This window comes from Bos indicus, chromosome 11 (genome assembly GCF_029378745.1).
Source record: "Bos indicus isolate NIAB-ARS_2022 breed Sahiwal x Tharparkar chromosome 11, NIAB-ARS_B.indTharparkar_mat_pri_1.0, whole genome shotgun sequence".
NCBI classification, from domain to species: domain Eukaryota; kingdom Metazoa; phylum Chordata; class Mammalia; order Artiodactyla; family Bovidae; genus Bos; species Bos indicus.
Genome location: NC_091770.1, coordinates 67,933,041 through 67,946,113, shown reverse-complemented (window position 1 = coordinate 67,946,113; position 13,073 = coordinate 67,933,041). Strand labels below are relative to the sequence as shown.

Sequence of the window (13,073 nt, the reverse complement as noted above, 5' to 3'; positions counted from 1 at the left end):
AGGCTGGAAGAGCGGGTAGAGAGTGAACGTCTCAATAAACCACCCCCCCCCACCCCCATCAAAGGTGGGAGCGACTCACAGCGGACAGAGACACCAGCACGCGCTGGAACATGAATGACGTGTCAGAGCGAATATCATCTTCAAGGCTCCGCCCATATTCTAGCAAGAGAGTCAAATTAGTGACATCAGAGTGAAGATCTCTGCCCAACACCAGGTCACACCCCAGAGTCTTCCGTCCTCTCCTGGACCAGCCTGATTACTGAAGCAGCTCATCTTCAGCCCATACAGAGCTGATGAAAAACTAAGGTCTTGGTAAAATGGTCAAGAGAAGTGGATGATTAGAGCAGAAGATAAATGATTAGAGCAGAAACAACATGCCCTTGTTGCTTACATTGGGGGTTGAAAAGGCGGGGCTGCAATCCCCTCTCGTGGTTCCTACTGTCTAGGGATCTGTCCTGATCCCTAGGACAGAGGGATCACAGAGCAGAACTTCTGAACCTGTGTCTGGGGACAAGCAGCGGGCTGTCCACAGGGAGAAGACCACAGGCAGTCAGCGCTAGAACCAGACTCCCAGGTTTCGAATCTCCCACTCTGAACACCTACCAAAAAACTCTTATTGTTTTGTTTTCTTTCTACTGAACTGTACGTTTATTACGGAAAACTTAGGAAAAACTGAATGAGTTAAATGAAGTGGCAGGGGCGGGGGGGGGGGGGCATGGGGAGGCGGTGAACAAAACCTCATTTAATCACTCAGAAATAATCACTGATAACATTTTGGTGAATATCCTTCCTCATTTTCCCCACATCACATATTATTTTTGTTTCTTTAAGAAGTGGGATCACAGCATCTCATTTTATGATTTGTCTTTTTCCCTTATCCATATACCATACCACTCATTGTAATTTAATAACATCCTCCGATATACATTTTGATAATTATGTTGTATGGATGTGCCAAATTTTGTTTAGCCACTCTGCTGGACATTTTTAGCTAATATAGATGACACTGTGGGACCTGAACCTTTGGACATGTTTTATTATATTCTTAGGTCAAAAAGGCATGCCTCTTTCAAAGGCTCCTCTGGAGATTTTTAAGAGGGGAGTCTTGCCACTGGAGGTGGCTGTGGGACCTACAGCCTAGTCTGAAGGTAAGAAATTGAGGAGACTGCTCCTCCAGGGCACTCCCTGGAAAGCTAAGATTCAGTGGTGCCACCACATTTGAATAAACACCTTTGATTTCTGCTTGATACTAAAGAACAGCTTTTCAGCTTTCAGGGTAGTAAACACTTCACTGGATAGCCTAAGAAGAGAGGCAGGTACACCTGAGAAGTCTTGAAAAGCCAACAGTCATTTGGATCAACAGGGATCTGCCTGACAGCGGAGCTTGTAGCTGAGGCTCCCTCGTGGTCAGTGTTTCAGTGGGTAAACTCCCACTCCAGTCTACTTCTCAGAGGACAGGGCCTCCACCAAGGCCCCGGAAGATGCTACATACGCAGCTGGTAGGTCTGGTTTATGCGCCGGATCTCCTCGGGTGTCCGGGAGGCCAGGATCTCAATCAAGCAGCCTTCATCTGTGCCAGCTCCCTAAATGTAAAAGCCAGAGGAGAGGGTGTTATGAATCAGGTTACCAAGTTGAGTCCCAGACACAGGAGGAATATAACCAGAAATCTGCAGAGAATAAAGACAACTCACCTAGTTCCAGGAATAGGATTTGCTCATTTTTAACTTTCCTATCCAGATTCCAACATGTTTATTAGTCATAACAAACATTTCATGAGCTGTTTTTGGGTGTTGGTTAGGAACCCCCTCTGGGGGTTTTGTCTTGCCTTGGTCTCCCCTGTACTTTTCCTTTGAAGGGCAGAATCTTCTTCTGGCAAAGGCTGTTATCTCTGTTTCCCAGTGACTAGCCCAGAACCTTCCATGAGCCTGAGTATTCATTGATGTGAGGGAGGAGGGCAGTCATAATTGAATTTTGTACTTGGTTGCTAAAAATCGGCAGAGCCTGGCGTAGGGCACAGTAGCTCTAGCATCTTGGGAGGCTGAGAACTCTTGGCAGGTTCTGAGCTGACAGCAGCCCAAGAGGCACTCACGGTGTCAGTCAAAAGTTCCATATCTCAAAAAAGGAGCTGATATGGCAAGAAATTGTCTGGAGTTACACAACAACCACAAGTATAATCACTCCCCAGTGGGCCACAGGGAAGAAAGAATTTCTTAACTTTTGGGGAAACAACTTTGAAGTTACAGTTGCTAGACTGTAATGTCCTGTTTTCAAGTTGTCTTAAATGAAGGAAAATCCTTCCCCTACACCCTCCTCCTCCACATTCTCAGGCCTCTATCATGGCTTTTTGAGAAGGCCCGGAGGCAGTCCGCCTTTGCACCCCCAGCCCCAAGAGCAGGAGGAGAGGAGCACGAACCTTCATGGCCTTTCGCAGCTCCTGCACATCGTACAGCACCGTGGGTGTCATCATCCCCAGGATCACCTGCTCGAAGTTGCCACTCAGTTCTGACTTCAAGTCGTCCATCAGGTCCTGGGACACAAGGAAGTGCTCTGCTTAGCTGCTCCAGTAACAGAAACCAGCTGCCCTCGGTGATGTCCAGGGATGCCTGAGGTCTCCAAGACCCTCTCAGGGGACTCATGTCCTCGAAACCATCTTCATAAAAACACTAAGATGCTCGGATCTGACATTACACCCTCATCCCCTCACAGCTGTCCAGTGGAGCTTTCCAAAGCCTGCTCAACACGTCTACAGATCCACAGTTATGTGAAAAGGCTATGAAAATACTCCTCCCCTTCCCAACTACCTATTTGTACAAGACCAGGTTTTCTTCATACTGTAACCAACACCAGGTATCGCAACAAGGTGAATGCAGAAGCACATATGAGAATCCAGCTGTCTTGCGTTAAGCAGACACCAGCAGAGACATTACTTTGCCAACAAAGGTCCGTCTAGTCAAGGCTATGGTTTTTCCAGTGGTCATGTATGGATGTGAGAGTTGGACTATAAAGAAAGCTGAGTGCTGAAGAATTGATGCTTTTGAACTGTGGTGTTGGAGAAGACTCTTGAGAGTCCCTTGGACTGCAAGGAGATCCAACCAGTCCATCCTAAAGGAGATCAGTCCTGGGTGTTCATTGGAAGGACTGATGCTAAAGCTGAAACTCCAATATTTTGGCCACCTCATGAGAAGGGCTGACTCATTGGAAAAGACCCTGATGCTCGGAGGGATTGGGAGCAGGAGGAGAAGGAGATGACAGAGGACGAGATGGCTGGATGGTATCACCGACTCAATGGACATGAGTTTGGGTGAACTCTGGGAGTTGGTGATGGACAGGGAGGCCTGGCGTGCTGCGATTCATGGGGTTGCAATGAGTCAGACACGACTGAGCGACTGAACTGAACTGAACTGAAAGAGATTTGAAAATGTAAAACAACGCCAATCATCTCACTACTACTTTTTTTGTTTTGGAATATAAAGCTATTTTTCCTGAAATTGTTATTTTTGCTAGCATGCAATGAGTTTTAATTGTTTTTAAAATAAGTTAACAGATGTTTATTTTTAAATATCCTCAGTGTTAATTTCTAATATCGTCAATATTAATAGATGTAACCAGCAAAAACAAAAAAGTCTTCAATAATTTAAGAAGGCAAAGGGGTCCCGAGATCAGTGTGTTTGCTCACTTATGAACACACCCTGAATATATTTCCAAGTCAGTATTTACCTACAATATTTTTAACAGCTACAGAAATTTCTATATGTGGACGTAATACAATTTCTTTAATCAATACCCTGTTTCTATTTTTCTACTATTCTTCTAAATAGGCATTTAGTTGCATTCTTATAATCATTCATGATTAATTCTTAAGGCTCAATTGTTAAAAAGAAACGTAATAATTACTTGGACAAAGGACCAAATTCTAAACACATTTATAGTCACATTTCCTCCTACATGTCAGGGAGTTTAAGAACCTGTTTAAGATCAACTAACTAGTAAGGAGGTGATTTGCTTTCAAGTTCAGATCGCAGATTCTCACAAACTTGAGTCCACAAACACTATATTTTAATCTATTGTACCTATTTTTATGTTAATCCACATGTATCAAACAAATGAATGAACAAATAAATTAGCATTCAGTCAATCTGTTAGGGTTGCTCACCTTAACAAACTGCTGTCAGATCAGCTTAGTTCTAAAGCTGAATAAATCAACCCCAAATACATGGCGACACTTTAGCTCACGCACCACATGCATGTTCACTAAATTTCTTTGGGGATGGAGAAGACTTTAAAATGCCCAGAAGATAGTCCAAGCAACCTTATGGGTAGGATCTTGTCCTCCGCTGGAGCCCAGCCAAGGTTGGCATGTAGATGCTCCCCAGAAGAGCTAAGCCAGGCCTGTCCTGCCCAGCAGCTTAATGCCTATCTTTGGGAAACAGCCTCATCTGACTAGCTTTTATAAATTATCCAGGAACAGAAATACTTATCACATAGTTAACAGCACTCTGAGACCTGGAGGCACTCACTGATAACGTTTACTCAATAAAAAGATTCTCTAATCACACAGATAGGCTTTCAGTGATATAAGACCGGGTGAATGACTCTGGTAAGTGAGCTGTTGGAAATGAAACTGAGACAGGGTTCCTCAGGGAAACATGGTGAGTGAACCACCTCTGAATGCACAAGCCAATAAAATACACACACACACACACACACACACACAGAATCCCATTCTATAACTGGCGGGGGTGACCCTCACTGAGGATCGTTCAAAGGAATGAATATATACCACAAATGGGTTTACGTAGAAGAGTCAGAATAGACCCTAAATCCTAGGAGAGCCTATTTAGAACAAACTGGATTTAATATTTTAATCAGTTTGGAGGAAATTTGTTCACAAGTGGCCAAAGGAAGCCACCAGCTTGAGGGAAGGAACATGGGAAGCAGAGCCCTGCCTGGTGCTTCAGAGCCGGGTAGGGGCAGTGAGTCCATCCCACAACTAGGTCCCTGCAAGAAATTGTGTGGGAAGAAACTGAACTTAGCCTGAGCTTTGTGAATCAAGAGCTCCGTGAAATCACTTCTGGCTTTGGACAGTGGAGGAACTCTAGGATGTGTTGAAGCTGTTTGTTTGTTTTCAAGAATATCTTTAAAAAAGGCAAAAGATCCATCTTTTAAGAACAAATGTCTGGGCTTCCCCAGTGGCTTGGTGGTATAGAATCTGCCTGCCACTGCAGGAGACATGGTTTCTATCCCTGGTCCAGGAAGATCCCACACACTGAGCAGCAACTAAGCCCATGTGCCACAACTATTGAGCCTGTGTTCTAGAGCCCCGGAACCGTAACTCCTGAAGCCTGGGTGCTCTAGAGCCTGTGCTCCAAAATAGGAAAAGCCACAGCAGTGAGAAGGACAACTAGAGAAAAGCCCTCCTTGCCGCAACTAGAGAAAAGCCCACACAGCAATGATGACCCAACACAGCCAAAGACAGCAATAAAAAATTAAGTTTTAAAAACCCAAAACAAAGGGCCACTGCTTCAGGAACCAAGTAGGAAGGGGTCCCTGCTTCCCTGTTGCCTGACAGATCCCTCGTCAAGGCGGACAGCACAGGCCTACCCTGCCGATGGTGGTCTTGTAGGCTGTCCGGATTTCCTGGCGCTGGGCCGTGCTGCGATAGGCCAGGACGTTGATGATGGCATCTTCATCTGTGCCTGGTGGAGAGGAGACAGGGAGGGAATGCGATGTGAGCGAGGAATGAGAATGTGGGTTCCTCTGAGGACACTGGCATAACCCTAACACATACACAGAGCTTTCTAAGAAAAAAAGTTCTTATTCGGAGTGTTTGTCTATTTTGAAGGGAAACAGACACTAGATTTAGTTATATGTTGCTGTTGCTTAGTTGCAAAGTCATGTCCAGCTCTTTCGCGACCTTATGGACTGTAGCCTGCCAGGCTACTCTGTCCATGGAATTTTCAAGGCAAGAATACTGGAGTGGGTTGCCATTTCCTCCTCCAGGGGATTTTTTGACCCAGGGATCAATCCCTTGTCTCTTGCATTTCCTGCACTGGCAGGTGGATTCTTAACCACCGAGGCACCAGGGAAGCCCCAGTAGTTATTTACCACTAGACAAAAGAGTTGAGGTCTCTGAGCTTTAGTTTCCTTATCTATAAACGTGCACGATCACAGTACTTTCCTACCAGGGCTGCTGGAAGTGTTAAATAAAACAAACCAGTGCATTACTTAGCACAATGCCCAGTGCTTGCTAACAGTCAGTACGTGTTGACCAGGATCACACGTTTCCCCTTCTCTGGAATTCTCAGAGTCTTTGGATCACCCATATTTATCATCCATGTTCTTACCTTTCGCTCCTCACTTTTATCTCTTAATTATCTTCTCTGAGTTTTGAAACAGTTCAAATTCATTTTCAAAATTCACCATTTGGCACTTCATAGGGTTTAAATTGGCAGCTGATAGTATCTACTCCTTTTTAAGATCTATAATTGTGTTTTTCTTTTCCAAGCTCTCTTTTCTGATCTCTGATTAGAACATTTTTTAACTTTATTAAAAGTTTTCATTTGAGTGATTCTTATGGTAGACTACTTCTTATCTTTTGGAAATGTTTACAATAAATAAAAATAGACTTTTGTGCTCTTTTTTCCTGGGGGAAAAAAAAAAAGTCATTTGAACTTTTTGTTGTTGCAAATGTCACGGTGTGTGTGTATGTGCTCAGTTGTTCAGTCATGTCCAACTCTTTGCGGCCCCATGGACTGTAGCCTGTCAGGGTCCTTTGTCCATGGAATTTTCCAGGCAAGAATACTGGAGTGGATTGCCATTTCCTCCTCCAGGAAATCTTCCTGACCCAGGGATGAAACCCTCGTCTCTTGCATCTCCTGCATTGACAGGCAAATTCTTTACCACTGGGCCACCTGGGAAGCCCTGTGCAAATGTTATAGAAACCAACTCATTTTCCTTTTTTTTTTTTTTACACATATATACATTTCAAAAATTATTCTTTTCCATTATGGTTTATCACAGGACATTCAATATAGTTCTCTGTGTTATACATTAGGGCCTTGTTGTTTATCCGCTCTAAATTGCAATACTTTTTTGCATCTACCGACCCCAAACTCCCAATCCATCTCTCCCTGCCTCCTCCTTGGCAACCACAAGTCTGTTCTCTATGTCTTCAAGTATGTTTTGTAGATAGGTTCGTTTGTGCCATATTTTAGATTCCACATTAACTGATATGTTACTTGTCTTTCTCTGTCTTAGTTAATTTCCAGTTGCATCCATGTCACTGCAAATGGCATTACTTTGTTCATTTTGTGGCTGAGCAATATTCCATCGTATATATGTACAACATCTTCTTTATTGATGTGAAACTTTTTATAACCGCCCATGAATTCCCATGATGCATTATCCTACCAAACTTTTCCACTATGAATTCAAATTAAAAATGTCATAAATTTTGCTTGTCTGGTTTTTTTTTGCAGCAGCTTTTACAGAGAGACTTTATTCTGATCCTTCAAATTTGCCCCTCATCTTAGTCACACCTGGATGTTCATATATGAAGGGTGAGTGTTCAATCTTTTTTATTGTTTATACTATATGGGGAGTTGTGATGAGCTACAGAGGAGAGTCTATTTAAATATTTCAGGGAGAAATGAAAAATACATACATTCTTTGCAAAATTACAGATCTACAAAAATATGAGGTGTAGAGAGGAAGCTATAGAATTTTAAGTTTACATACTTTAGGAATCTATTCTCTGTTCTTTTTTTTTATAAGAGGATAATAGATACAACCTCAGATATGCAGAGGATACCATCCTTATGGCAGGAAGTGAAGAACAACTTAAGAGCCTCTTGATGAAAGTGAAAGAGCAGAGTGAAAAAGTTGGCTTAAAACTCCACATTCAGAAAACTAAGATCATGGCATCTGGTCCCATTACTTCATGGCAAATGAGGAAACAATGGAAACAGTGACAGACTTTACTTTTTGGGGTTCCAAAATCACTGCAGATGGTGATTGTAGCCATGAAATTATGATCAACCTAGATAGCATATTAAAAAGCAGAGATATTACTTTGCCAACAAAGGTCCATCTAGTCAAAGCTGTGGTTTTTCCAGTAGTCATGTTTGGATGTGAGAGTTGGACTATAAAGAAACCTGAGCGCCAAAGAATTGATGCTTTTGAACTATGGTGTTGGAGAAGACTCTTGAGAGTCCCTTGGATTGCAAGGAGAGCAAACCAGTCAGTCCTAAAGGAAATCAGTCCTGATATTCATTGGAAGGACTGATGCTGAAGCTGAAACTCCAATACTTTGGGTCACCTCATGCGAAGAACTGATTCACTGGAAAAGACCCTGATGCTGTGAAAGATTGAAGGTGGGAGGAGAAGGGGACGACAGAGGATAGACAGTTGGATGGCATCACTGACTTGATGGACATGAGTTTGAGTAAGCTCCGGAAGTTGGTGATGGACAGGGAAGCCTGGTGTGCTGCAGTCCATGGGGTCACAAAGAGTCAGTCACGACTGAGCAACTGAACTGAACTGAATAGATACAACCATCCTTTTTCCAGAACTCTTTTTCAGCTGAGGGGAGAAGGTTCATCACCTTTTGCTTTTTTACCCCATTTCTGTGAAAGGCACTACCCTTCTTCTGGTATGTTAGACTTGAATCCTCAAAATAGCTTTGATTATTTAAACTGCTCTCTTCCTTCACATTCAGAGTTCTTGAATATGCAAAATCTAGCTCTAAAATCCTTTCTGCATCTGTCCTCTCTTTTTAATTCCTACCACGACCACTCCAGTTCAGGGTTTCTTCTTAGATAACTATAAAGTTTACCTCTAGTAGTCTTACCTCCTAATCGGTCTTTCCAGAGTCCTGCCAGATTCATTTTCCTAAAAGGACAAACTCTCACAGTGTCTTTCCTCTGCTTAGGATACATGATGGCTCCCCACCACCTGTTGGATTTAGTACAAGCTCTGGAGTCTGGCCTTTGGGACCCTCAATAGCACCCCATTCACTATTGTAAATATCCACATAACCCAGGTCTCCCGCATTGCAGGCAGAGGCTTTAACCTCTGAGCCACCAGGGCAGACCCCGCATAAAAGCATACAGGCAGCCAAATCCAGAGACTTTGTTCTTGAATTCCTGTACTTGACCCGACTATACTGTACTCTGTTCTCCTAACCTCCTTACCATACCAACCTATGGGTTATTGTCTCCCTAACCCCCTCCATCTAGCATCCTGATTCTGGCATTTGTTTGCTGGGCTATGCCTCTGGGTCAGCCTCCATGTCAGCAGTACCCTAGGACCCCTCTATGGCTCCTGCCTTCCCAGAAGTCTCCTAATCAGCCAACACCTACTTTGCCAGTACATTCCTGCCACAAGCCATGTATTTATCTTGACTTCCTGAGGCCTCAGCTAAAATGCAAAACAGGGCGATGCTCACTTTCATCCCATGCTTTGCTCATGCAGCTCCATTCACCTGAAACACATTCTCTCTTGTCTATTTATCGAATAAACTCATCTCCCAAGGCCCATCTCAATTTCTATATCCTCCAAGAAGTTTTGCCTGATGCCCCTAAATGAAATGTGATCCCTCTGACTCCTAATGGGATCTTGTGCCCCTCCGTCCCTATCATATTACTAACTGATCGTATTTCCATGAATGCCTTTACCGCCTAGCATCCCTGGATGATTGGACCACAGGATTAGGTTTATGGTCCTTGTCTCCTGACTGTCTTTCTCGCATTGGCCCACACAGCAGGCACTGAAAATGGTTGGTGGTATCGAATGCCTCCTGACTCTGAGAATTCCGAATGTCATGTGGTCTATGTTCCAAATTACAGAGCTCTTGCTATCCACCAAAGAATTAGGATACACTTGAAAAACGAGTAGGCCAAGTACTTTTTCCATTTTATTTATGAAAAAGGGAAAATGAGAAGATAGATTCAAGGCAATGTCCTATTCGAGGGTAAGCAGCAGGATAGTACAGCGGCTTAAGCTCCACTTCCAGAGTCAGAATGCCTGGACTTGCCTAGGATCCTGACTTTAACAAACACATCCTGCTCCAGAGACCTTGGGCAAGTTAGCTGATCTCACTAAACCTTAACTTTCTCATTAGTAAAACAAGCTGCTGTCAGAATTAAAACATAATCTATGCAACACATCATGCCTGACACATAGTAGAGCTTAATAATGGTTATTGTTGCTGCTAGTAGTATTGGGCCTGAGCAAGATGAATTCTGTGCGGATAGAAAAACTGGGAAATAACGCCTCATGGTCAAATGTCTTTAGCCAAATCTTAAGGAGATTTTAAATAGCAGGTATGAAACAGAGAGCACTTCTCTGGCCAAATGTCCACTCAGGTAAGTCTGGAAGGAGGGTCTAGGTCAGTGGAACCTGCAGTGCCGGGCATGGCTATGTCCACCTGGAGGGAGGCCTTGGCCCTAGGGAGCTCCCAGAGGTCGGTGCACTGGAAGATAAGCCCTTCTAGTCACATGCACACAACCTTCTCACATAAAGTCCTACACACTGCCCGGGGGTACTGTCCCAGCCACGCCTGTCACAGGAGCAAAAAACCCCAGGGCCTGACTCAAGGGAAAGAACGTGGACTTAGAGTTGGCAGGCCCCAGCTTAGGAAGGGTTCTTTGTTCGTGACTCAAGGTTCAGCTCCACTTACTCGGTATCTTATCACATAACTTATCTGAGTCTCAGTTTCCCGTCTATAAAATGGGGCAAGAATAACAACTGCACCAGCTGCTCTCATTGTATCACGGGATTATTTTATCTACCCATTCACATAATATTTGTCAAAATGCTTTGTTAACCTTCTGGCACAACATCCATGCCTGGGTTAACTACAAGACAAATACATTTCTCAAATAATGCTGGAATGAAATTAACTGGGGAAGTTCAGAATGAGTTTATCACATTTAAAAGTCTATAGTAAAAGCTCTCTCTTCCAGCTTGTCTTGAAAAGTCACCTTGTCCCCACTGTGTTTTCTTAGAGTGAGACACAGATTTGCTTGTGGACACAACACCCTCTGGGCGACTCTGGGATGTGGGACACACAGGGGATGTTCACCGCCAGTGGGACACTTACCAAGCCCTTTCATGGCCTTCCTCAGGGTCTGGGCATCTTCGGCAGCGTTGAAGCCTGAAGCGGCTTTGACAGTGCCTCCCTTGGCTGCCTGAGTGCACAAAGAAAGACAGAAAGATGTGACCAAGAGGCGCCTTCCTACCAGCACGGTGGTATCTCGCATGACAAACGTTTGCTAAGCACCCACCAGGGGCCAGACATTCGTCCGGGGAGGGGATACAGCAGTGACTGGGAGAGATGAGGCTCTTGTTCCCTTGCGGCTGATGTTCAAGTTCGGCCAGAGGTAGACAGTAAAGAAGCCAATAAATAAACATTCCGCCAGGCAGCCCAAGGTGAAAGGGGCTACAGCGCAGAGAGAGGTTGTGAGGGGCTGCCCTGAGGAGCGGCGTTCAGGCTGAGGTCTGAGTGACAGGAAGCAGCTGACTATGCAAAGATCCGGGGGAAAGTGTGGCAGGCAGAGGTAACAGCTGAGGCCCTGAGCTGGAGCTGGCTTCTGACGGAGGAGTGGAACAGAGGCCAGTGGGACTCGAGCTGGAGGGCAAGCTGGGGAGGGCTAAGATAGTGACACCACTACCTGTGAAGTAATCTTGTCTCCCCAGAAAGTGGGAAATCAAACCCGAATCCAATCAAGCCTCTTGGGTCAAACACCAATTTATGATCAAGAAGAGGAGGAGGAAAATGTTGGCCCACACAACAGGGCTGTCATCAGCACAATCCAGACTGTGAGCAACACTACTTGACGAATGCTCTAGGTTCTTTAACAAACAAATTGCAAGAAGAATCAGAAAAGAGAGAAATGGAGGGGAAATATAACTTGGAGGGGAAAGAGATTTAAAATGCATTTCAATAATCAAAATGGGTAAACCTTATTGGGATCCTGAATCAAATAGTAAAAAAGAAAATGACATTTATGAGGTAATTGGACAATTTTTTTAAAGTAAGATGGATGCTTTTATATTAATTGCCTACTTGAATTTGTTCCTTTTTCATAACGGCATTTAGGGTATCAAATTTAGGCCACTTTGCTCCTTTTCCAAGAAAGGGAGGGAAATAGATACCACCTTACATAAAAGTGGGGTGATGAATGTAGAGGGGTAGTTGGTTCCAGAGGCTTGCATTCCAACGCTACCAATTACATGTAACAGAACATGCTGCTGCTGCTGTTCAGTTGCTCAGTTTTGTTCGACTCTTTGTGACCCCACGGACCATAGACCACCAGGCTCCTCTGTCCGAGGGATTTCCCAGGCAAGAACACTGGAGTGAGTTGCCATTTCCTTCTCCAGGGAATTTCCCTGACCCAGGGATTGAACCCATGTCTCCTGCAATGGCAGGAGGATCCTTTACCACTGAGCCACCTGGGAAGCCCTGTACATGGACTTGATATTTGATGCCATTAAGCAATTAATGTTAACATTTTTAGGTGTAATAATGTCTTTGTGCTTACATTTTTTTTAGGAGTCGAATCTTATACACATTGAAAGAGTTTACAGATGAGAGGATAAGATGATTGGAATTTGCTTCAAAATTACAGGTTGGGGGAAGTGGAGACACAGAAGAAACAGGTTGACCATGAATGAATAGTAATAATAATATAATATTATTAATTATATGAGTTATGATTGTATAATAATTGTTTACCATGAGTTAATAATAATTATAGGTACAAAAGGGTTCTTTTTATTATTCAATCTGCTTTTGTATGTGTTTACACTTTTCCATAATAAAATAAGAGACATGACGAGGGCAGAATGAGTCTTCACAAGCTGGTGAGAAGTGAAAGGTGTTAGTGGCTCAGTAGTATCTAACTCTTTGCAACCCCACGGACGGTAGCCCATCAGGTTCCTCTGTCCATGGGATTTTCCAGACGAGAATACTGGAGTGGGTTGCCATTTCCTTCTCCAGGGGATCTTCCTGACCCAGGGATTAAACCCGGGTGTCCCGCATTGCAGGTAGACTCTTTACCATCTGAGCTTCC

At 43.9% G+C, this 13,073-nt stretch overlaps 1 protein-coding gene across 2 annotated transcripts in view; it reads right to left on the bottom strand.

The window, feature by feature from the left end:
* Positions 1-13,073, bottom strand: part of ANXA4 (annexin A4) — a 74,881-nt gene that overhangs the window by 22,326 nt on the left and 39,482 nt on the right. For both annotated transcript variants that reach the window (XM_019970451.2, XM_070798919.1), the window contains exons 3-7: positions 11,102-11,189; positions 5,602-5,696; positions 2,414-2,527; positions 1,493-1,583; positions 80-159 (exon numbers count right to left, since the gene is read on the bottom strand). In XM_019970451.2, the coding sequence (XP_019826010.1) occupies positions 80-159; positions 1,493-1,583; positions 2,414-2,527; positions 5,602-5,696; positions 11,102-11,189 (468 nt within the window). The remainder of the gene's footprint in view (positions 1-79; positions 160-1,492; positions 1,584-2,413; positions 2,528-5,601; positions 5,697-11,101; positions 11,190-13,073) is intronic.